The 23,951-nt window shown below is 43.3% G+C and overlaps 1 protein-coding gene across 1 annotated transcript in view; it reads left to right on the top strand.

Annotated features, from left to right (window-relative positions):
- TTC12 (tetratricopeptide repeat domain 12) overlaps positions 1–23,951 on the top strand; it is a 54,354-nt gene that overhangs the window by 22,153 nt on the left and 8,250 nt on the right. Inside the window, exons 7-15 of the mRNA XM_019665231.1 lie at positions 2,558–2,617; positions 8,039–8,110; positions 12,108–12,168; positions 12,622–12,810; positions 13,988–14,057; positions 14,885–14,973; positions 17,059–17,227; positions 22,605–22,697; positions 23,710–23,770. Of these exons, the coding sequence (XP_019520776.1) occupies positions 2,558–2,617; positions 8,039–8,110; positions 12,108–12,168; positions 12,622–12,810; positions 13,988–14,057; positions 14,885–14,973; positions 17,059–17,227; positions 22,605–22,697; positions 23,710–23,770 (864 nt within the window). The remainder of the gene's footprint in view (positions 1–2,557; positions 2,618–8,038; positions 8,111–12,107; positions 12,169–12,621; positions 12,811–13,987; positions 14,058–14,884; positions 14,974–17,058; positions 17,228–22,604; positions 22,698–23,709; positions 23,771–23,951) is intronic.

Here is a 23,951-nt window from a genome sequence, read left to right as displayed (position 1 = left end):
TTGGATGGGATGTGTTGCCACACCCACCATACTCGCCTGACCTTGTGCCGTCAGACTTCCACTTGTTTCGCTCTCTTCAAAACACCTTGCGTGGTATAATGTTCAATTCAGATGAGGCTGTAAATCTTGTAAAAACCTTGTTCAGTTTTTCACAAATGAAGACAGGTCCTTCTCTGAACAAGGAATTATGAAGCTCACTGAAAGATGGCAAAATGTTATCGAACAAAAGAGGCAATATATCATTAATTGATCTTTGTTCTTTATATAAATAAATGACCTTTGAAAAACATAGACAATATACATCATGACTTTTCTGACAGCCCAATGGAACAGCCAGCTCAGAGTCGTCAGCTTCAATTGGTACAGAACTTGAGTTAATGAAAGCACTACATAGCAGCTTCCTCCCTATTGATGCAAAGAGCTGCACTGCAGAAATTCAATAGCTGGCTATTGCCTGCACCCTCCTCACTTTGATTGAACAAATTCCCCATGAGTTATTAGACTGACCTCATACTTGACTTACCCATGTAAATATCTCATCAGATTTATTGTCAAGAATGTCACAGTGTCCTGGTACAGTTTTGATCATGGGTAAACCTACCTGGAGTATTGGCTCTACTATTGGTGACTGATGGGACTCTGCAAAAGCCACTTATCCTCCTGGTGCCTGGTTTTCCTTTCGTACAATGGGGTGATCATTGCTGCTTTTTAGGGAACTTTCCAAAAGAAGAGTGCTTAAAGTCTACTTAGTGCAACTTGATAAAAACTTATTGACTATCTATTGTGTCCAGTAATTAATACAGAAGGAACAATAGTCATTGTGCTTGCTGGTAAGTAAATAGCCTTTCATATGTTTATATGCCACTAGTTCTTTGACATTATAAATGAACTAAATTTGGTTTAGCTTGAGTGGATTGCCGAATTCTGAGTCAATTCTTAATTTTTCAGATTTTCGCCAATTCTAGGGGATCCCAAAAGGTGTCCCAAGGCATTTGGCCCCGAGAGCTCATGGTGATGGTCTGATTCTTAAATGTCAGCCCATTTCCTATATCTTTTCCTTCTTGCTGTGCTCATGTGGAAAGAAGCAGAACTTTATCCTTTTTGGTAATAGCTTTATTGAGATATAATTGACATACAATTCACCCATTTAAAGTGCGTAATTCAGTTGGTTTTAGTATATTCACAGAGTTGTGCATCCATCACAACTGATTTTAAAACATTTTTATCATCCCAGAAAGAAACTCTTTAAGCAGTTCACCCCCAAAATCCCATCCTCCTCCACTTCCAGCCCTAGGCAACCTCTAATCTATAGTAAGTCCAGTTTCTGCAACTTTAAGCAAAATGATGTATAATGAAATCAGTTTTACCATCAGCTAATTGATATAAACAAGTTAAGTTTCTATGGCATCTCATCAACGTAATAACGAAATGACGTTGAGCAAAACTGTGTTGTTCTGGGACTTGCTGTACCTTCTGTCTCTATATGTCTGCCTATTCTGCACATTTCACATAAATGAAATCATTTTGTGTCTGGTTCTTTTATTTAACGTAATGTTTTCAAGGTTCATCCGTGTTGTAATATGCATCACTACTTTTTGTTGCTGAATAATATACCATTGCATGTGTAGACCACATTTTATTTATCCATTCGTCAGTTGATGGACATTTGAATTGTTTCTACTTTTTGGCTATTATGAATAATGCTGCTATGAACATTTGTGTACAGGTTTTTTTGTGAACATGTTTACAGTCCTCTTGGGTATATATACCCAGGAGTGGCATTGCTGGATCATTATGGTAACTCGATGTTTAATCTTTTGAGGAACCTCCAGACTGTCTTCCAAAGTGGCTGTATAATTTTATAGTCCCACCAGCTGTGTAGGAGGGTTCTGATTTTTCTGCATTCTTGCCAATGCTTATCTTTTTTATTCCCTCTATCATTTGGTTTTCTTCTAGAATATTCTTGGGGGGAATGGATTCTAGAAGCTAGCTCTCCTTTGTAGATGTGTTTAGCATGCCGGGTATTTTCTTTTGCTCCTTCAGGTCCTTCTCTGCCCTGCTCTGTGCCCTTAGGACCGACCTCTGTGGACTGGCCCCTTCACTTCCCTGCTTTCTCGCTGCCATTTGGGTTCAGCCAATGAGGTCAGAAGGAAAGAGGATGGTGACACTGGGCTGTTTATTCTCACAGCTTGAGCTCTATAAAGGCCTCCGCTCTCATTAGGCAGCACTTCTCACAAAGCCATCGTCCTCTCTGGTTTGATCACTGCTCCTCCTTCTGCCCCAGCGGTTCTAGCAGTGGTGCCGGCTGTCCACTGTTGGTTCTGTAACATTTCTATTGGTTTCTCTAAGCCCTGCCCTCATCTTGTCAGCAGTCCCTTTATTAAACTGTCCTCGGTTATCGTCTGAGCATGAGTGTGCCATCTGTTTCCTGCTGGGACCCTGACTGGTACCAGTTACTTCTCATCACCATTCTACTGTTCGACTGCTCTCTGTATGTTAACTAAAGCCTGCTTGCTACAGAGCTGTGTGTGAATATCAGCTATTTATGTCTTTACAGGCTTATATAAAACTTGGGGACTACCAGAAGGCACTAGTGGATTGTGACTGGGCTCTGAAGGTAAGAAGATATTTCCTTTTCCACGCAATGGAGCTGGGCTTGCTTGGGCCACGTGTCTCAGTCCTGAAGTGAATAGAGGAGAACTGCCAGTGTATCGTGGTGGGAAGGGTATTGGCTGTGCAATCAGAGCCTGTTTCCTCATCTATAAAACGGATAGAACAGAATTGTCTGGAGGGCTATGATATAATAATATACATAAAATACTTCGCTCTCGGTAAGTACTCCAGAGTAGCTGCTGTTAATACTGGTTTTTCAGGGTTTATATTGCAACAGCTCATTCTTTGCTATTGTGTTACAGACGCTTTGCTTCATATGGTAGTGGTAATGCCTCCTCTTTCGAGAACCAACCATGGGAGCTCGTTTCAACAATGTCATTCTTCTTCTTCAGCCTGTGCTTTTCCCCTGCAGCTCTAACAATTTGGAAGTATGATAACATCCCCTGTTTGTAGAGGATTCATCAGCGGAAAGAGTTCCTATTGTTTAGCCTGGATACTAGTCAGGCCTCAGGCAGAGAGCATAATGCCGTGCATGGTATTTCCACCGAAATCTAGTAAAATAGATAATTAAAAGTGGGGAGAAATAAGGACTGTTGGTGAAATATTAGAGTTTTTAAAAGAGAAATATCATGATCACTTCTTAGGAACATTATTTCAGATGACTAAATATTTAAATATCCCTTAATCCACATTCCCCTAAATTACTCTGTCATATGGGGGCTTTAACTAAATAACCCAAGCCAGTGATTCCCAGACTTCTCGCTGAAGTGCTGCTAATGGAACAAACATGAGCCCCCGGAGGGTCTAGAAGCAGAGTGCGTGAAATTTCTTTGTAGCCATGTACTTTATCTTAAAAATTCTTGTGAATTTTGCATTGTGTTCCATAAAATGTATGTTTGTCTTAATCTATCCATATTATTTTAAATAACTTACAATCAAGTAAAATTGAAGTGCCAGGCTTATCTTGTGACCCGATTTGTGATAGTACAGTGCGCGCGCGCGCGCGCACACACACACACACACACACACACACACACACACACACACCAGCTGAATGAGCACATGGCCCCAAACAAGAGCACATTTGACAGCAGCACATGGGCTGCACCTGCTTCCTTGATTTTTATTGAGAGGTTCAGCCAGGGGAACAGGTGAATTAGAAAGAAATTTACCTTTACTGATAATGGTTTACAAAACACTAGGGACCCTCCAAAACTGCCATCTGGAGTGCTTGATTTTGTTAATCCCTTTGAAGATGTGGTGGCAGATCTTGTTGCATTGCATCATTATAGTCTTTTAAGTTATAGGAACTGCCCAAAGCTGATGACATCACAGTGCCAGCGCAGATCCACTAACCTGCTTAGTCACCTTATCTGATTATGATTTCTTTTTCTACCATCATTCAGAAGACAGAGGCAAGGACGGTTCCCTCAGTGTTTCTAACAATAACAGCAAAAGCCACCCTTTGCTGCTTACTGGCCGTGAGCTGTGTCATTTCAGCCGCAAAACATTCTATTCTATTATGTTTAATACCACTGTTCTCCTTTTTTTCTGACCTGGAAACCTGGCCTCGGAGCTGAATTAAGTAACCTGTGCAGGATCACACAGCTAATGTTGTTCTAACTGTGAGCTGGAGCTCTGAACCATCTACTAAAACAACCTCTCCACTGAAACTGGAAACCCACAATCCCTGGCTGGGGGTCTCTCCTCGTGGGGCTTCTGGGAGGATCTTTTCTGATCTGAAAAAGGATCTTTTCTGATCTGAAGAGGTAGGCACACCATCATGCTGATTCAGGATAACACACTGCTCTGTTCCCAAATGTTAATGAAAGCACAGTGTAATTAACAGTGCAACCCAGGCAAAGCAGGCCCAACAGAGCTGACATTAAGAAATGCTGACACTCAGCAGCCAGTCTTGTTAAATGCCCAGTGAGGCTCCCAGTTGAAGAGGTTTGTGTAAACACTTGGAAGAATGGAACAAAATGTATAAGGAGTTCGGAAAACTAACAATGGTTGGCTCTATGTCAAAGCTGTGAATTAAAAGAAAAAGTTTCACTCTCTTTAAAAGTAGTACATCAGTGGTGAATGTCAGTGGTACTCCACTATTAATAGCAGTAGCACTTTCATGCCAATTTAATATTTTTTGAAATGTCTGAATTGGTAGAGACAGGCCCATGTGATGATATTTCAAGACGGATGTTCCATGTCGGGGAAGGTAAGTCAGAGAAGCTGGTTTCGATTAGGGTCAGAATCATGTCTTTCTCAGCAGCATGAGAAAATCAGTTTCCTGCACCATGCGATATATCTTCCTCTGAAGGCAGGATTCCTTTAAGGGGGTCTGGGGGTCCACCCGAGATAATCCTAATGAGGATTGACGCATGATCAAAGAAGAAAAGGGAGAAAATCCATTAGAAGCCCTTTGCCTCAGTGTCTTAGGAAGGCGGAGTCACACTATACCCCTTCATGGTGACACACAGTAGGCATGGACAAGGCTCTGAGGCTCTGGCTTGTTTCCCCCGTTGTACCCCTGATGCTCTGCCAGTGAAGGCCCTGTGAACATTTGGCTTTCGTGAGCCGCAGCGCTGGAGTTTCCTCTTTCCCCTTGACCATTCCTTTCCTGCTTCCTTAATTCCACCCTTTGTGAATTCTCCGGGGCTCAGTCTGGCTCCCTGCCTTTCTTCTCTCTGCAGTTTCTCCCTCTCAAGGCTCTCATTTCGTTTTATGGGTTCAACTCTCATCTCTGCAAATGGCTCTCAGAACTGCTTCCCCAGTCTCCACCTCCCCCAGGGCTCCCAGGCTGCATTTCAGCTGCATCCTGCAGGTTTCCATCTGCTTGTTTGAGCATCATCGGAAACACAGTAAGGGGTCTGACAATTAAGTTTGCAAACTCAAAAGTGCTACATACCTCACTGCTGAATATCACTACGGTCACCTTCAAAGTACTCCCCTTGGGAAGCTATGCACCGACGGCAGTGCATAGTCAACCCTTCAAAGCCATTTTGGAACTCTTTTTCTGGAATGGCCATCAGAGCTGTCGTCGTATTATCCTTGATGTCCCGAATGTCATCAAAATGTCTTCCTTTCAATATTTCCTTTATCTTTGGGTAAAGAAAGAAGTCATCGGGGGCCAGATCAGGTGAGTAGGGAGAGTGTTCCAATAGTTATTTGTTTCCTGGCTAAAAACTCCCTCACAGACAGTGCCGTGTGAGCTGGTGCACTGTTGTGATGCAAGAGCCATGAATTGTTGGCGAAAAGTTAAGTTCGTCTAACTTTTTCACGCAGCCTGTTCAGCACTTCCAAATAGTAAACTTGGTTCACTGTTTGACCAGTTGGTACAAATTCATAATGAATAATCCCTCTGATATCAAAAAAGGTTAGCAACATCATTGCAGCAAGTTTGTGAACTTAACTATCAGACATTCATGTGCCCAAAAATAAATTCTTCCTCTTCCCACTCAACCTTCCCTACTACCTGCCCTGACGTACCTCTTTCTGCTAATGGCACATGATGTCTTCCAGGCACCTGAACCCAAAACTGTTGACTTGACATCCTCCTTATCATTTATGGTTATTTGATGCTGATCAATTCTTTCTTTGATAAAGCTTTGGTATCTGCACTTTCCTTTTACTCCCAGCATCACCAGGACGTCAGACATTCATGATTGTTCCGGTCTTCTCACTTATCTCCATGCCTTTCCCTCCTCTCATCAGTTCTGCACGCTGCCTCCAGACCACCTTGCCTACACACGGCCATTGATCACTCACCCTCTAGCTAGGTATTCAAGGCATCCATGTGGAGTCACCGTCTCGCTCACCCCATCCAGCCTGATATTCCCTCTGCCCAGCACCAGCCCCTTGGGCTGGACATCCACTGATGCCCCTTGTACTCTCCGGGCTCTGAACCTTGCTCAGCGCATTCTCCCTTCATCCTTCTCTCTTCACCTCTCCATATCATTCAAGACCCACCTCTGATCCCTCCTCCTTTGCATGCCTTTTGTTAGACTATATTTCTCAGGGTGCATTTTCTGCTACTGAACTGCTAGAGCACTTTTTTGAAGGAGAGCTGGTATAATTTTTAAGCCTTTGGGTCCTAGGGTCAAATGGCCAAATTTTAAATCCCAGCTCTTCCACTTAGTATTATATGACCTCTCCAACCCTTAGTTTCCTCATCTGTAAAGTTGGGATGGTAACTACTTCATAGAGTTGTTATAAGGTTTACATGAGATAATTCATATGAACCATATGGAACGGACTGAACACTAATGCAGTATTGTTACTATTACTACTGCCACTCACTTAGCAACAAATCATGAAATGATTTTATGGAAATGCATCTATAAAGGGCTCTCCAATAACAATTATTCTTACCTCTTGTATTGTTATTTAACTTTCAATTTAAATTAATTTTAATTTAAATTGTCTCTCTTGCCCTACAATGGATTGCAATTCTAACTGCATAACAGCTGCTGATACTATACTACCTGGTGTTGCACTAGCGTCTTACAAGCATTTCCTCCTCACAACAACCTGAGAGAGAGAGAGAAAGACACTATTATTGCCTTCACGTTCCAGATGAGGAAAATGAGCATCAGAAAAGTGAGGTGGTCTGGCCAACGTCCCCCTTCTGGTGAGAGGCAGACCAGGGGTTCACCCAGAACTTTTTAGACTCCTGAGCACCTGGCCCAGCACAATGCCTTGTATGTTAAAGGAGTTCAATTACTTAACTGGATGTTTTAAATTATAGTTTATGTCTTTGTGCCAAATAATTCCCTCTGGAGTTATAGTAATTAAGGGCAGGTACGTGCAGGGCCCCCTGTGCACATGGTATAGCCTCAGCCTTAAGTTTCAATCCTGCCTTTTGTAGGGGGAATTCCTGCTGACCTTAAATGATAAGTATATAAACTCCCAGTAGAGATGTTGTGGTTTATTTCAGGGGAGGAGCTTCCCGGGCCTACTGAGATGTAATAGTAACCTCAGAGTACATTTTCTTCTCTTCTAATAAACCAGCGGTTCTCAAACTTGGCTGCACATGGAGAGTTTTTAAATATATTGATGCCTGGGCCCTACCCCAATGTGTAATTTAATTGATGTGAGATTCAGCCTGGCTATCAGGATTATTATAAGCATCCCAGGTAATTCCAGTGTTCTGTCAAGGTCAAGAGCTTTTCTAAACTAAGGGTTTCTGGTTTGTTTCCTGATTGAGTATCATTAAATGGAAATGAAAACTGACAAGTATCATTAATTAATTGGATACAGAGCTTGAGTATCCAGGCTCCTTGCAGGCATCAATTACAGATGCGCGGAAAAGTTTTTGTTGTCAACTCTGGGATCTGTCCTGAGAACAAAGCCCTACCTTAACTCTAGATTTGAAGCTGGTGACTTCAAATCTTCTGAACCATCTGAATACTCATTCTTTTTTATGCAGTGTGATGAAAAATGCACAAAAGCATATTTCCACATGGGAAAAGCTCACCTGGCCCTAAAGAACTACAGTGTGGTAAGTTCTTAAGTGAATGTAAGTGACATGTTTGATCAGAGTGGCACTTCAGATTGTCTCAGAGAAGAACCATCTTCCTCCAAGTTGATTAGATGTTAGTCCACCTTTTAGTGCTTTCCAGAGTAAATCTTAAGATCTTAGAGTTGGGAAGGATGTTGAATGTCATGTAGTACAGCCCCACCTGCTGTAGGAACCCTTCTGCAATGTTATCTACCAGTGTTCATTCAGCCCCGGGAGAGGCCTCTCTGGAGAAAAAAGACAAAGCAAAGAAACAAAAACAAAATTCACTTGTAATCTCATTACCCAAAAGTAATCATGCAGATATATATACACACACCAAGATATTATATATTGTTAATAGCAGCTTTATTGAGTTATAATTCACATACCAAACAATTCATCTATGGAAAATACACAATTCAGTGGTTTTTTAGAATATTCACAACATTGTGCAACCATCACCACATTCAATTTTAGAATATTCTTGACACTTCCCCGAAAGCCTTGTACCCATTAGATGTCACTCCCCATTCCTCCTCCCCACCTCAGCCCGAGACAACCACGAATCTATTTCTGTCTCTATACATTTACCTATTCTAGACTTTTCATATAAATAGAATTATACGATGTGGGTATTTTGTCACTAGCCTCTTTCACTGAGCATGTTTGCAAGGTTCCTCCATGTTGTAATATGTATCAGTACTTCATTCCTTTTATTGCTGAATAATATTCCACTGTATGGATAGACCACATTGTATTTGTTTCTTCATCAGTTGGTAACCATTGGGGTTGTTTCCACTTTTGGCTATTATGAACATCCATGTACAAATTTTTGTGTGGACATATGTTTATAATCCTCTTGAGTATATGCCTAGGAGTGGAACTGCTGAATCATTTGGTAACTCTATGTGTAACCTTTGGTGGAACTGCCAGAGTGTCTTCCGGAGTGGTTGTACCATTTTACATTCCCATTAGCCATATATGGTTCCAATTTCTCCACATCCTGGACAATACTTGTTATTATCGGTCTTTTTTATTATAGCCATCCTACTAGTGACTATGAAGTGGTATATCATTATTGTTTTTATTTGCATTTCCCTGATGACTAATGATGTTGAGCATTTTTTCATGTGCTTATTGGCCATTTGCATATCTTCTTTGGAGAAATGTCTCTTCAGATCCTTTGCCGTAGTTGTATTTTGGATATAAGTCCCTTATCGGATAAATGATTTGGAAATATTTCTACTAATCCTTGTGTTTTCTTTTCACTCTCCTGATGGTGTCCTTTGTAGCACAATTTTTTTTTAAATTTTGATGAAGTCTAAATTACTTATATTTCTTTTTGCTTATGCTTTTGGTGTCATAGCTCAGAAACCATTGCCTCATCTAAGATTTACTCCTAAATTTTCTTCTTAGAGATTTATGGCTGTAGCTCTTACATTTATATCTCTGATCCACTTTGAGTTAATTTTTTATATGATGAGAGGAAGGGATCCTGCTTCATTCTTTTGCATGTGGATATCCAGTCATCCCAGCACCATTTGTTGAGAAGACCCATCGAGTGGTTTTGGCACCCTTGTCATAAAAATCAACTGATCATAAACGCACGGGTTTATTTATAGACTCTCAGTTAATCTATGTATTTATTCTTAGGCCTATACCACACTGTCTTGATTCCTGTAGCTTTGTAGTAAATTTTGATATTGGGAAGTGTGAGTCTTCTAACTTGGCTCTGCCTTTTCAGGATTGTTTTAACTATTCTGGTTCTCTTGATTACCGACGAATTTCAGGATCAGCTTGTCAGTTTCTACAAAGACGCCAGATGGAATTTTGATGTAGATTGTATTGACTCTGTAGATCAGTTTGGGGAGTATTAGCATCTTAACAGCATTAATTCTTCCAATCCATGAACAGGGGATGTCTTTACATTTACAAGATATACTTTAAAAAAGAAATTGCCTCCTATTGTACATTTAAAAAAATTATTTTCTTTGTTGGATTTTAATTCTAAAAGTAATACAGGCTTATTGTAATAAGGTCAATAATAGAGAACTTTTTAAAAAAGAAAATGTTAATCGCCCCCTCTGTACCAAATTCAGTTCACTCACGCATTCATTCAGTTAATTCACTCAGCAAATGTGTATTACATGCTTTCTATATTCCAGGCCCTCTCGAAGGCAACAGGAATACAGTAGTGAACAAAACAAAATCCTTGACCTAATTGACCTCATTTTGGGGATGGGGTGGCCGGGAGACAAAAAACAAATAAGTAGATGTGTAGTATGTTGGGTAGTGATAGGTGTTATTGAGAAACTAAATCAGGAAGCAGTGAAGGTGAGATTGGTTTTATGTGGAGTGGTCAAGGAGGGCCTCTCTAAAGGAAGGGAGGAAGTGAAGTGAGTAACACATGTGGATATATAATGGAAGAGTGGTTCAGGTGGAGGGATAGCTAGAATGGAGCAAGCACGGAGGAGAGTGATAGGAGATGAAGCCAGGCAGGTGATGGAGTGTGGGGGGGACTGATCCCCTAGGGCTTTACAGGCTTTGGAAGACCTTGGCTTTTACTTTCAGTGAACCATTGGAAAGTTTCAAGTAAAAGAGTGAAACGATATGACTCATGTTTTAAAGGATCACTCTCCTGTATGGAAAATATATTTTGGCATGTTAAGAACAGGGAACCAGTTAGAAGGCTATTGCAACAATTTAGCCAAGTGAGGTAATGATGATTTGGACCGGGTTGGTGATGATGGAGGTGATGAAATGCGATGGGATTCTAGATATATACTGACAGTGAAGCCAGTAGGAATTGCTGATAGATTAGATCTAGGGTTAAAAAGAAGTTGGATACAGGGTCACTGTCTTAGTCCTTTTGGACTGCCATAACAAAAGAGCAGAGTGGGTGGCTTGAACAATAAACATTTGTTTCTCATAGTTTTGGATTCTGTGAAGTCCAAGATCGAGACACCGCAGATTTGGTGTCTGGTAAGGGCTTGCTTCTTAGTTCATAAACAGCCAGAGGGTGAGAGAGCTCTCTAGGGTCTCTTTAATAAGGGCACTGATCTCATTCATGAGGGCTCCACCTGCATGACCTAATCACCTCCCGAAGTCTCCACATCCTGATACCATCACATTGGGGAGTAGGTTTCAACATATGAATTTTGAAGAGATACAGACACTTAGTCTATAGCAGTTACCATGTTTGATGTATATACTTCTATCCTACAACACTATTCTCTGTGTTAATGTGGTGGTTTTCTTCGGTTTATTTCTTCTAGACAAGCCTTGAGCCTTCAAAATATCTCAGAACTATCTTTCTGAGTTTTTTTTCTTGGTACCTGGTTGTATTATACTCTGGGCAGCTCTTGATATCCCTGAGGACGGTATTGCCCTAAACCCAGCATCATACCCCATGAACTAGAATCTTTCTTTTTCTAGGAACTTTCTATGTAACGATTTCCCGATGAAAGCCCCTCACACTCAAGTTTTCTTGCTGACTCTTCTATGGCCAGTGAATGGGCCCCTTAGCGGCTCTCCTTGAAGCCTTGTGTGTTTAAGCAGGCAGTTCTTGCTTCCTGTCCCCAAGTCTCTGTCAGTAATGTTTCTAGCTTTATTTATTTCCTTACTCCCTATGGGCATATCTGACAGGTAGCCTCCTGTTCTCTCTCAGTGCAAATATCTAAATTTTGCATTTACCTTATGATTATTCCTAACCCAGCCAGACATGATCCACAAGAATGTAGGACTATTTTCCATCACAGGCTATGCCTGACAGACTATTTCTTAAAACAAATTTTGAAATAATATCTGTTGCCCCACAGAACCAGAGAAGCCTAAACAAAATGTCAAATGCATGCCATGTTCCCATGCCTACCTCCTAGGCTGGGAACAGGAGGAAATAATAAAGAAGCCAAGCCTTGTGATACCCAGTGTCTTTCTTATAATCACCTTTATCCCCTAACTACTAATCATGGTCTTGTTTTTTCTTTTCTTCTTCCAGTCTAGAGAGTGTTTTCAGAAGATCTTAGAAATAAACCCCCAGCTGCAGAAACAGGTGAAAGGTGAGAATGTTCCTGCTGATGCCGTTCACTTGAATTCCACTTTTCTTCCCTTCGTGCTCTGGCCTCAGGCTGCCTTCCGTACCTTCTCTGCACTTGGCCACGGAGCCACAGTCTTGCCTTTTCTACATAATCAAATCCTCTATGATAATAGGCTGCCCTGCTACTCTCTTTTGTTCTCCAGCTCAGATCTTTGCATTCCTCCTTTCTACATACACCATCCTCCTTTAGAGCTTTCTAGATAGGGAATAATGTTTTCCTTGCATCCGCAAGACAGTTTAAAGCTCTGGGTGTAGAGTGTACACTATTCCTAAAATTTTCCTTGCTGAAGACGAGTTTCAAGTATTTTAGTGTGTTATACCTCTCAACGTCCCATCCTCAAAAAAGGTTACTCTTGGTATGGTACTGTTGATATTAGGGTTTTCTTTTGTTTTGTTTTCCTTCCTGGTTTGCTAGATTACCTGGATCAAGTAGATCTTCGGGAGAAAGCAGACCTTCAAGAGAAGGAAGCCCATGTATTGCTGGACTCAGGAAAAGACACAGCTGTGACCACCAAGAATCTCCTGGAGACTCTTGCCAAGCCTGACCATAACCTGTTGTTCTATGCAGGGGGCATTGAAATCCTGACTGAAATGATGAAGGACTGTAAGCTAGAGACATGTGCGATCTCATGAATATTGTCACTGTAAAGGGAAGAGTTTAGAGGTCTGCCCCTAGGAGGCAACGGATCTCTTCCTTCCACAAATATTAACTGAAGACCAATTATAATGTAGGTGGTAAAGGGGATGCATAAGAAATATATCCCCAGCCAGCTCCATCCTCTCCTCAGCATGCAACACACATGCAGTAAACACCACACACGCACAATACACCACAAACAACACACACCACTCACTCATTCCATGTATACTTACATCACATACACATACATACACACACAGCATATACTCACATATCTACTTATATCACATATACCACATATACACACACACACGACCCACATCACACTGTATGTACTTACATCACATAACACACAGAACACATATTCATCTTTTGCATGTGCTCCACACATCCTGCACATACCCACACACCCTTTGCATTCCCCACACATACCCCATATATAATACCCCCAAACACCCTGCACCACCCCACAAATCTTCCCCCAACCATAGGGAAATGGAAGATGGAATTTTGTAGGATAAACTGTAAGGTTTCACCCCAGTTACACTTAGGATGTGTGGTTTCAGAGCAAACATCAGCTCCTCCTGCTAATGAAAGCCATACTCTTCTCTTTTATCAGTTCTTATAAACACTGATGCCGAGGCTTAAACCATTTTTGTGACTCAGTGACAGGATATTGTTTGTACAAATAGATGGAGTTTCTTACATCCCTTTAGTATACAATTGAGGGTGCTCAAATAATCCCATCAGTAGTTTCTTGGAAGTTATAGACTCCTCTCTAGAGCCTGGAAACAACTTCAAAATAAATATTTAAGAACAGATGGATATGGTAGTTCTTCCCACAGGCTAAGCAGCTCCTGCAGATTCCCTAAAGATTACAAAATGATGAGTTGTCAGATCACCTGTGGGGCCTCCGGGCTTAGCTCTCTCCTTCTCTGAACAGGATGTCCCTGTCACTGGGGCACCGAGTGGCTGATGACAGCCATGGTTTTCAGAATGTAAAGGTATTTGTTTTTGACCAAGCTGTAATTTGGTAACTTTGACATTCCATATTAGGCTTCTCATTATCAGCTGGCTCTGTTACAGCTAGACATCAGCCAGAGTTCAGGAGTCTGATGTGTTTTTCTCTGAATTGTTTCAGGCACAGAACGAACTTTATTCAGAACACACGATGGATTCAGTATCATCGGTGGGAATGAGGTCATAAGAAGGTAGGAATGTTTTTACAGACAGCCAGCAGCAAAGCAAGGAAGGACAACCATTTCTCATGAAATCAGACACTGATCACACAGGCAGAGACTTCACTGGATGATACCACCTTCAGTCAATATTGGTGTCTCCTTGAAGAGTGCAGAGCTGCTATATGAATTCCCCTTGAACTTTGAGCCTCAGATAGTTTGAATCATGCCACAGTTAACAACTGCAGAGAGTGAAAAGGTCAACAAAACTGCCAGGGTTTCTCCAAGCACTTCAAGTCAGAGAAAGGACCGTTCTTACGATTTCCCATCAGTTGCAAAGTTGCCATTTGTTCTTTCCCTCTTTTGGGATTTGCTGATATCAAAAAATGAGATCAGCTGGGTCCTGGCTGATCGCATTTATAATTTCACCTGAAGTAAGACCCATATGGTAGGAGATGACGTGGTAAATTTATTATATTATTTTGTATTTCCGTTGTTCTGGTATAATTCCCGAGACTTGGGACACTGCTGTGGGTTGGAGTCACCAGCACATGTTTGCATGTATGAGGAGACCCTTGAACCCTAAGTGATCTACTGGCCCACCGTTCATGAGTCCCCCTTGGCCCCTGGCTCACCACCCGCCCTCTGTGCAGCGCTGACTTCCTCAGCCTGCATCCTTGTCCTGGAGCTCTCAGTTCACGGCTTAGTAGTCCACTGGGCCTGGTGACCTGTAGCTCTGGACTATAAAATTACTTTCTTAACCCTGCATTTAAGGAGTCTGTAGGTGAAAAACAAACAAACTTAAAAGATGATCATGACCGATTTCCAGTTTTAATATTATTCTCCCTTGTCCATTCTAGATGCTTTTCCACAGCAGAAAAAGGTACAATGGAGGAGACCGTGTGTGTGTGTGTTCTCAGGCTCTGGCAAGCAGTGTGCAGCGGGAACGGTAAGCCTGGCTCATCATCCTTAATTGTTGTTAATGCCTGTTAATTCTGGAGCTCTGTGGGCAGACATGATTGTGATTGTTCTCCCAGAGGCTAGGCCCTGGAGAGTGGATATCTAGACCTCCCCCCAAAAAAGCGTATGGATCAGAAGCAAGCCTATGCTGCAGTTATGTCTCCTGCAACCTTACAGCCTCCTTCGCTGTGGCCAAGGTCATTGTCAACATGAGTGGTCTCATCACCTGGACACACACCCTGCTCTCTGCAGACTCATGACTTCTGTTCATGCATTGACAGTAGGATGGCAGAGTTTTTCCTTTCCTGTCTGCCTAAATATATTACGCGGTTTTTTTGTTTTGTTTTGTTTTGTTTTCCTGACCACCATATGCATTTCAGCATCGTGAGGCTTATGATAGTCCCTGCCAGCGTCTTGTGATACTGATTAGTGTGTAATATTGAGACAGCAAAAAGCTGTGGGGATTTTAGTTACCTTGTTAACTCTCAGCTTTTTACATATTAGCATCTTCTGGGCTCCACTAAGTTTTTGTACAATCTTTTTTATCACTTTTGTAACCTCAGTGTGAATCCAAACTTTAATAATTTTCCTTATTTTAAAAAATTGTGTTTTCATAGGAAAAGGTCTGGCCTCGGTCACAAAGCACTGAAAATGAGCGTAATGATAGCTGTGTCTGCTTTTCACAGGGCTTCTGTGGGGAGCCAGCGATAGAGTTTGTGAATACAGTTTGTAAACTGGAAAATGTTAACTCTGAGATAATGTAATTTTTTTCTTGATTTAGTAGATTGGAGGAATCATCTTAAGTTCTAGAAAACTAGAGAATCAGGGGGCCTCTTTCCTGAAGGGAATCATGTCAGGATAATATCACTATAGGATGTTACCTGCCTGGAGTGGTGATTCTACAGGTCCCCATACAGGAGGGGAAGAGAGGCAGGCTTGGTGGCGGTGTGAATTGGACATAGCCTTCCTTGCATGCAACCCCGACATCCTAAGCTGACATCCTACTTTGCTTTCTGTGAACCCTGGGGTCACATTTTTCTTTAACATCTGAAAATACATTGTCAGACACAGCCTGTCATGTAAATGCTCTGTCTCAGATCTGTGAAACTTTCATGTATCCAACTCAGTAAATATACAGCAGTTTTTAAAAAGGACAAGGGAATACTTAAAAGTAAGGACATGGAGATATGTCTGTGATATGTTGTTGAGTGGGAGAGAGAAGCCAGTCACAGGGTAGGATGTAACAATCATATTTTTAACATCATTCATATGAAGGGTGAATAAATAGCTCCTTTTGGGAATGAACTTACCTGGAGGGGGTACAAGAGAAGGGAACTCTCATTTTTAGCTTTATTCTCCTTGTGTGTCATTTGAATTGTTTCCAATGAGCTACTTTTCAGTGTAAGAAAAAATATGTGAACTAGACAAACTGCTTTGCTGCATGGCTTAGCCTCATGCCCCAGCTGTACCCCTGCCTGCCCTCAAACAAATTCATGTACCTGGTTAGAAAATGAACCAGATGAGAGAGGGTAAATCCAACACCACCACCCCGGAAATAGCTTATAGTCTGGGAAGGGGGCATTCTTTATTAATGAGTGTTATTATGTGATATTCTAGTTTTCTAGAAAGAACACAAATGGTTGCTCAGAAAGTTGATGGTCTAAAGATACTCCACAATTCAGCTGATTTTTTTTCCCCTTTCCTCACGTTTCCAGATACACATACCAAGGAGCCTTTGACAAGAATAATGATAATAACTAGTGTATGTGTGCCAGTCCCTGCTCTAAGCACCATCATGTATTAACTCATTTAAGCCTCATGACAACTCTGTTAGGCAGGTCACCTTCCTCATTCACTGATGAGAAAGGCACACAGGACTCAATAACTCGGCTAAGGTCTTTCATCCGGTCATTCAGACTCGGCGGTCTGGTTCCAGAGTCTGTGCTCTTATACTTCATTAACCCACCTCTCAAACGAGTGGAGAAGAATTGTGTGTCCCGTTTAGGTGGTGGGAGACAGAGCTGGGTTAACTGCTGCCATGGTGTGCATATGGTGGACTCCCTGTATCTTGCAGAGGAAAACCAGCGCCTGCTTGTCATGCGCCCTGACATGGGCAGGCTGTTGCCCTCTCTCTTGGCCTCTGGGGTCCTGACCATCCGGCAGCAGAGCTTGGCCCTGTTGCTCCAGCTCGCCCAGACGGAGAACGGACGAAGCCTGATCATCAACCACCTCGACCTGACCCGGTAAGGCTCTGCTGGTGGGAACGTCCCTGCAGCATTTCAGATCATCTCCTGCGAAGTCAGGACTGGCCTGTCTCCCTTCTCACTTCTCTGACATGAGAGGTGCCATCTGACTTGATTAAGGATCAATAACAGATAAAGCCTTTGAAAGGAACACTCCCTCACGAGGACCTCCAGGACAGACTCCTGTCTGAGCTAGTACCATGAACAGGTACACTTCTCCAAGTTTGTTTCTATCTCAGATATTGCAGGCTGTGTAAATGACAGCACTTCCAAAACCAGATTGGGAACCTAACTTTAAAACAGGTCATTCGCTTCTGCCCTTTTCGCCTCAGTCTTTGCTCAGCCCTGTTCCTGTCCTCATGTTTCTTCATTTGTGTTTGAGATAATACTGTCTTATTTTGCATATCGTTAAACCCTTTCTGGAGCAGTAGAATATAAATAAATCAAATACATCTCAAATACTGTTACATGTAGGTCTTCCCAAGGCTTAAGACGATAGGAATAGAATGTGCCTCTCTCCTAAATAGACTATTAAGAAAATTACTGAACCATAGTGATCCTTCTCAGTGCTCCTCCGCCTATAAAGATTATTAGTTTGAATATGTGAAATTGCCACTTTTACATCAAAAAAGGTGCATGTTGGTAATTTCATGTGGTTCATTCAACCTAATAGAAATAGCAGTAATTATAGCATGCTTTATAAGTGCTCCATACATAATCTAAAAATAGAATTTGGCTTCTGATTCTTTTCATTATCTCATTTTATCTCTCCTCAGCCTGGGATGTAGGCAAGATAAGTGTTACTACCCCGTTTCACAGATGGGGCAGGAGAAATGGCAGCAAGTAGCTGAGGGAATCTCGCCCAGCTATCTTCCAAGCCCAGGGGCCCAGCTGCCACTGTCTGTTCCCAGTAAGACAAACAGCCAAGTCTGAAATCTTGTCAGTTCTCTCTCGGCCCAAGCTGAGACCTCTGACACCTGTCCTATGTAGGTGAGGAGGTCCAGTGTGTGCTAAGGATGACATGCTTATTAAGCCTTGCCTATGGCTGTCCCCTTTCTCTGCCCCAGTGGCTCCCTGAAAAGGCTGTGGTAACCCCCTGAAGCTCAGCCCACACCAGCAGATGGGTCATCACAGAGTGAAATCCTCAAAAGCACATTTCACATTTCAAACGATTCTGTAGTCACTTCCTCAATACCTTCATTATATGTTTTTTTCATTTGGTTTTGGTCTCTTTGAGTAAATGTAGCTAGAGTTACCGTAAACTCCTGCCTTCCCCAAGCTATCTTTGAATTACTTGAGCTTCAATTTGAATTTTTCCAGCGTCTTAGAGAGTGGCATTTATGATCATCCCATGCCTACCCTCTTGAGAGAGTCAAAGCAATGCCAGCTTACTTACCTTTATGCCTGCAAGTCTAGTCAACGTCCATCTCCAGTTAAACCAGAAAGAGATGGAATGTGTTCTCTGAAATGAAATGATACAGTTTGAAGCAGGACAGTGCTACACATGCTACACACAGGTCCCATGACCCTCACAGAGAGGCACACATATCACATTCCTCCCCAAATGCTTTTCCCTAATATGAGAAGTCGAAGGAACGTTTAGTTGTATATTGATGGGAGCCAAGGAGGGCCAGTATCACTTTGTGGAAAGCTCTAGGTTTTTAGATGCAAGCAGTCATGAGCCCAAACCCTCAGCTTGTCTCTATCTACTTATGTGACCCAGGAAAGTCACTTCGCCTTGATGAGCCCAGTGTCTCGTCTGTATCCAGACTTATGATGAAGCTTAAGAGAGATGATACATTTACGCCAATTAAATTTTTGTGTGTGGCATTTTACAGAATACTTGACCAAAAGAAAGTAGCCTTGTTTTTCTCACATAACAAAGAAGACTAAAGGTGGCAACAGCTGGTTCGGTGGCTTCAAGATGTCAGGGTCAAGGCTTCTGTCCTTCTTTTGTCCCTACCCTCATGATCCCACAAGGCTGCTGCAACTCCAAGCATCACATCCCTCTTTAAGACAGGTTAGCATCAGCCGGATCTGTCCCTTTCATCAAGAGAAGCTATTGCTTTTGTTTCTCTTTGGTCATAATTGTGTCACATGCCACCCTAGTGGGGAAATGGTTCCAGCTTCTATAGCAGCATCAGGCAGGACAGCAGGGTGTCTGGGGTTTGCCACAGTAAAGAAATCAGCTACTGTCACGCCTGACACACAGTGTGGACTTAGGAAGAAGTTTTATACTCACTTCCTCTCTTCAGGGTCTATTGCTCGGAGTCCTAAACCTATGTGAACGTACATTTATTGGTTACACTGGACCACTTTCTGATTTGTGGTCCACCTGCAGGAACAGAGGCTTGTCAAAAGAGCAGAAAATGTGCCACTGAGAAAGGAGATGAGAGGGAGCAGAAAGGGACAGCCTGTCTTCTTCATCCATTTAGGATGTGCGTTTTGTTACGTGCAGAGGAAGCCTACTTGTTTATGTCTCCCGGGACAAAAGCGAAGATGATCTTACACTGCCAGCTCCTCTGCTGGGCTGCTCAGGCTCATTAGCATGACTCTTCAAGAGTGGAGAAAACTGATTTGAATTGGTGAAGGAAGGGACTGAACTAACTGTAAAATAAGCAATTTCTGACAGCAGATAAAACTGGAATACACTCCTGAGGACATTGGGGGTTTCCAGAAGCTTGAAGTTACCTGAGACCTTAGACACAACCCAGCCCAGCCTCCCCCAGCACCAGTGCCCCCTCTGGGATGTCCCAGTCTGTACATGATATGCATGATGCCCCCAGGGATGATTCTGGTGTTCTCATTATATTTGTCCCCATTTGATCGGGATGGGCACTAGAACGGCTAATGGACTGGGGGTCTTGCCCCCGCTCATGAGAGAATGTGGATCTCACCTCCCAAGGCAGCCCACCCCGTTCAGGACAGTTCTGGTCGATACAAAATTCTTTCCTTACACAGAACACAAACCACCTGCCTCGTTCCAGTCAGGGGCAGTCCTGCCTCCTTATATGAGGCTTCAGTTCAGCCTGTTGAAGACCTACTGATGGCACCAACTCTTCCACTTCCCAGGGCTTGCGGTGTCTGAAGACACTGGGCTTTCCCAGGTTAAGCCTCTGGGTTCCTCAGCCATCCCTCAGGTGGTTTGACTTCCAGACCCCTTCTAGAACAAGCTGCTAAGTAAATCCAGTACCATAGATGTGGGTGGCTAGAGCTCACGTTCCTCAATGTAAGAGCCCAATCCAGTGGGAGCTGTACTGTCTTTATCCGCCATTCCTGCCTGACGGTATTTGGTCCTGTTGCTATCACCCTTCCTGGCACTCCTCTTACCCCCTGGCTTTTATCTCTTGGTTTCCTTTGCGAGCCCCCCGTATGCTGTCACCCTCCCAAGTCAGGGACCCCACGGTCCCGCCCTTGGCCCTCCTCTCATCCATGGCCTTAATTATCACACATAAATCTCTCTCTCTTAAATGCTAGAAGGAAACATCATTCTACCATTGTACATCTCCATCACAATGTCACAAGTATCATAAACTTAATAAATCAAAAGTGGTTTTTCAACCCAGGCCTTCTTCCTGAACTTCCTTTCTTCACAGGTGGTAGCATTTCTACCTGCCCTGTTGCCGAAGCTAGAATCCTGAGAGCACCCCTGGCTGGCTCCCTCCCCACATCTATAAGATGGTGTATTGTCACCCCTACCTCCTCAGCATCTCCTGCATTCATTTCCTCTGTCTCCTCTCCACTGTCTCCAGTCATTCCTTCTAGCTCACTGAGCACCTTTCTTCTCGACGATACATCTTAGTCTGCCCTCACTTTGGTTCAGTCCCTTAACCTTTAGTTTGGACGATCCCTGTTCTCCCCCAGGTGGATTCCCTGCCTCCTGTACCACCTGCTCCAATCCGGCCTCCGCCCTAACACCAAAGGGATCTAACATGCACATCTGCTATGTTATTTTTCTACTGAAAACGCTAAAATGACTACTGCCTATAAGACTAACTCTTCAACTACCGAGCAGTAGAGCGCCTACAAATCACCTGGGAACTTTGTTAAACTGCAGCCTCCTTCCACTCAGACTGAGAGGGGCTCAGGAACCTGCCTTCCCACACACACCACCACCAAGCAAGTCAGGTACCAAGCACACTGGGAGACAGGCCTACCGGGTAAAGTACAGACTTTCCAGCAGGCCCCAGAGGGCCCACCACCATCCAGGCTGTCTCTGTCCAGCTGTCTAGCCTCATTGTCCCCTGTCCTCCCCTCACACCCTAAGCACGAACTATAAGGAACTGCCAACAGGCCCCAAGCGTGCCCCTGCTACTTTATGCCTTGTCATCTTTATGAATGCTGTGTGCTTTACCTGAGATGCTCTCCTCTTGTCCCCATGTGCTTGACACTGGCCTGCAAGCTCCTTGGAGCTGGGACATTGTCTTTTTTCATCACTGTGGCCCCAGAACGTACCACATTGCCTGGCACATAGTGTCCAGTGAATGGTGTTGATTCAATGAACAAATGAACACATAGCCAACACTGCTCTTGCAAGCGACAGCTGAAATGCCATCTCCTCTTTGAAGCCTGCTTCACCTTCACCCTCCCACACCTCCCACCAGGTAGACTTTGTGCCACTTTACGTGAGTCTGTTTCTAACATGCCTCCTAACACACTTATCGCTATAGGAGACCAGGAACTCAGCACTGCATCCCACTTCCATTGTCCTGGTGCCAGTCAGTCCGTTAGGGCAACCTGAGGTTGCATTCACTTTTTTTGGCAACTGCACCAGACTATTTATTTGCTCATAATAGGTTTGCAATTGGCTAATAACCTTTAAATCTTTTTCATATGAACCAGTTATAAACCAAGCCTCCCAATTCTGTTACTTATTTCCAGCTCTAAGTAGAGGACTTTGAGTTTAGCCATATTAAATTTCATCTGCTATATTCAGCAGCCTGTCAAAATCTTGTGATATCTTTATTCCATCCCCCACCTCATGAGGGGGCCCTCCCACTTTAGTCCTTGGCAGATTAGTAAGCATGCATTTAAGATGTCATTTATGTGATTGAACTTGGCCGAGCCAGAATCACATGGCAGAGGCACCAGAGACTCCTTCCAAGTTGGCATCTGATAATCAATGAACTTTGGCTAAAACTGTTCAACTTCTGGGACTTCACATTACAAGACTCTGGTAGAGACGTTCTCATAAGAGATTGTCTGTCTCATTGGGGTGGACAGGGAGCTGGGCTTCCTAGGAGGGCACGGCAAGGTCACGCTTTCAGCTTAGTCCACCTGGAGGCTGACTCCTTCCTGGTCCTTGCAAGGTCTCCTTGTTGGGGATGCCGTCAGTTGGAGGATAGCCTACTCTGAGGTCGTTTGGGGTTTTTTGCAGGTTAGTGGAAGCCCTGGTATCATTTCTTGAGTTCTCAGATAAGAAGGCCAACTCAGCCATGGGACTGCTCACAGACTTGGCTCTGGAAGAAAGGTAATTTTTATTTCCAGAAATGGACACATCGTCTTCAACCTTTATTGACCTGTCTGATCTTTTAAAATGTGCAGTATACATCGAAGCTAAGCCAGCTGAGCATCACAAGATTCAGTGAGCAGGAGCGCTGATGCCTTGCAGGGTACTGTGGCCGGCCACTCCTGTTCCAGTCCAGGCCCCCTGGGTGCTGGGGGATCCAGTCCTCAATAAGTGTAGAAGCAGTAATGACCTTAAAACAGTATCTCTCACAGCAAGCAAGCCTTCTCTGTATTGGAGAAGCTTCTTCCCCTTAATCAGCACCTAATAGGAACTGCCTAGCAAGTGTGTACCGAGTAAACGGGAGTGTGAGAAAGAGAATGCACAGTAAAATGTAGCCTTCCTTTGGGTTGCCTGTGGCATTATGTGTAGCCGTCCCTCCCCCCACCGCCTTTTTCGTCTTGCTTATCTGCTGGGAAGACAGTAAAGATCTTAGATTTTTCATAATTCTTAAGTGGGGTTTTTTAATGTTCTCACTAACTTTAGGACATCTTGCCTAGAAATGGTCATATAATGAGAGAGAACTGCTTGTGCTCCTAAACAGGCATCGGCACAGCCTGAGGATGTGTAATAGCTGCTCTTACATGTGGAGACATGCATGTACCTGGGCCCTCCTCGTGGCTGTGACAAGGAGCATGCCTGCACTGCGTTTCTGGTCTGCACAGCAGCACAGACTCAGAGCAAGGGGAGGGCAGGGGTGGTGGTAGGTCGTTTGGCATAAGCCTAGGGGTTCCAGCAATTTCTGCATAAGAGAGCTGCCATCTGAGATCTGTTGTTTAACATCAAAGGTGACTCTTCAGACTTAGAGAAATGAAAGCCACTTTATATACTTAGGGGCATTCTCTTTCGTTCAGAATGAATCACACAGGCACACTGCACACCACCTGGGCCCAGAGTTCTGCTCCATCACCCAAGACACTGTATTTATCTTACAGTTTGTACAATGTAGAAATCATGGCCAATGTTTTCTCCACAGATTCCAAGCCCGGTTCCAGGCCAGCCTTCCGGGGATTCTCCCAGCGCTCACAGGCGTCCTGGTAAGCAGACGCTCAGGAGCATGAGCAGTGTTGAAACACAATTTATACTTCAGAACTCGTCTCTTGGGTTGATGAATCATTTATTCACAGCTGGAATTTACATAATTCTTAGTAATTAAAACAACCATAATTGGGACTGGTGGAGAGGGCATGTGGACAGGGCTTATTACCGGGGAGAAAA

This window comes from Hipposideros armiger, unplaced genomic scaffold, assembly GCF_001890085.2.
Source record: "Hipposideros armiger isolate ML-2016 unplaced genomic scaffold, ASM189008v1 scaffold_437, whole genome shotgun sequence".
NCBI classification, from domain to species: Eukaryota; Metazoa; Chordata; class Mammalia; order Chiroptera; family Hipposideridae; genus Hipposideros; species Hipposideros armiger.
The sequence above is the reverse complement of the archived record's forward strand: the minus strand, read 5'-3'. Positions and strand labels throughout refer to the sequence as shown.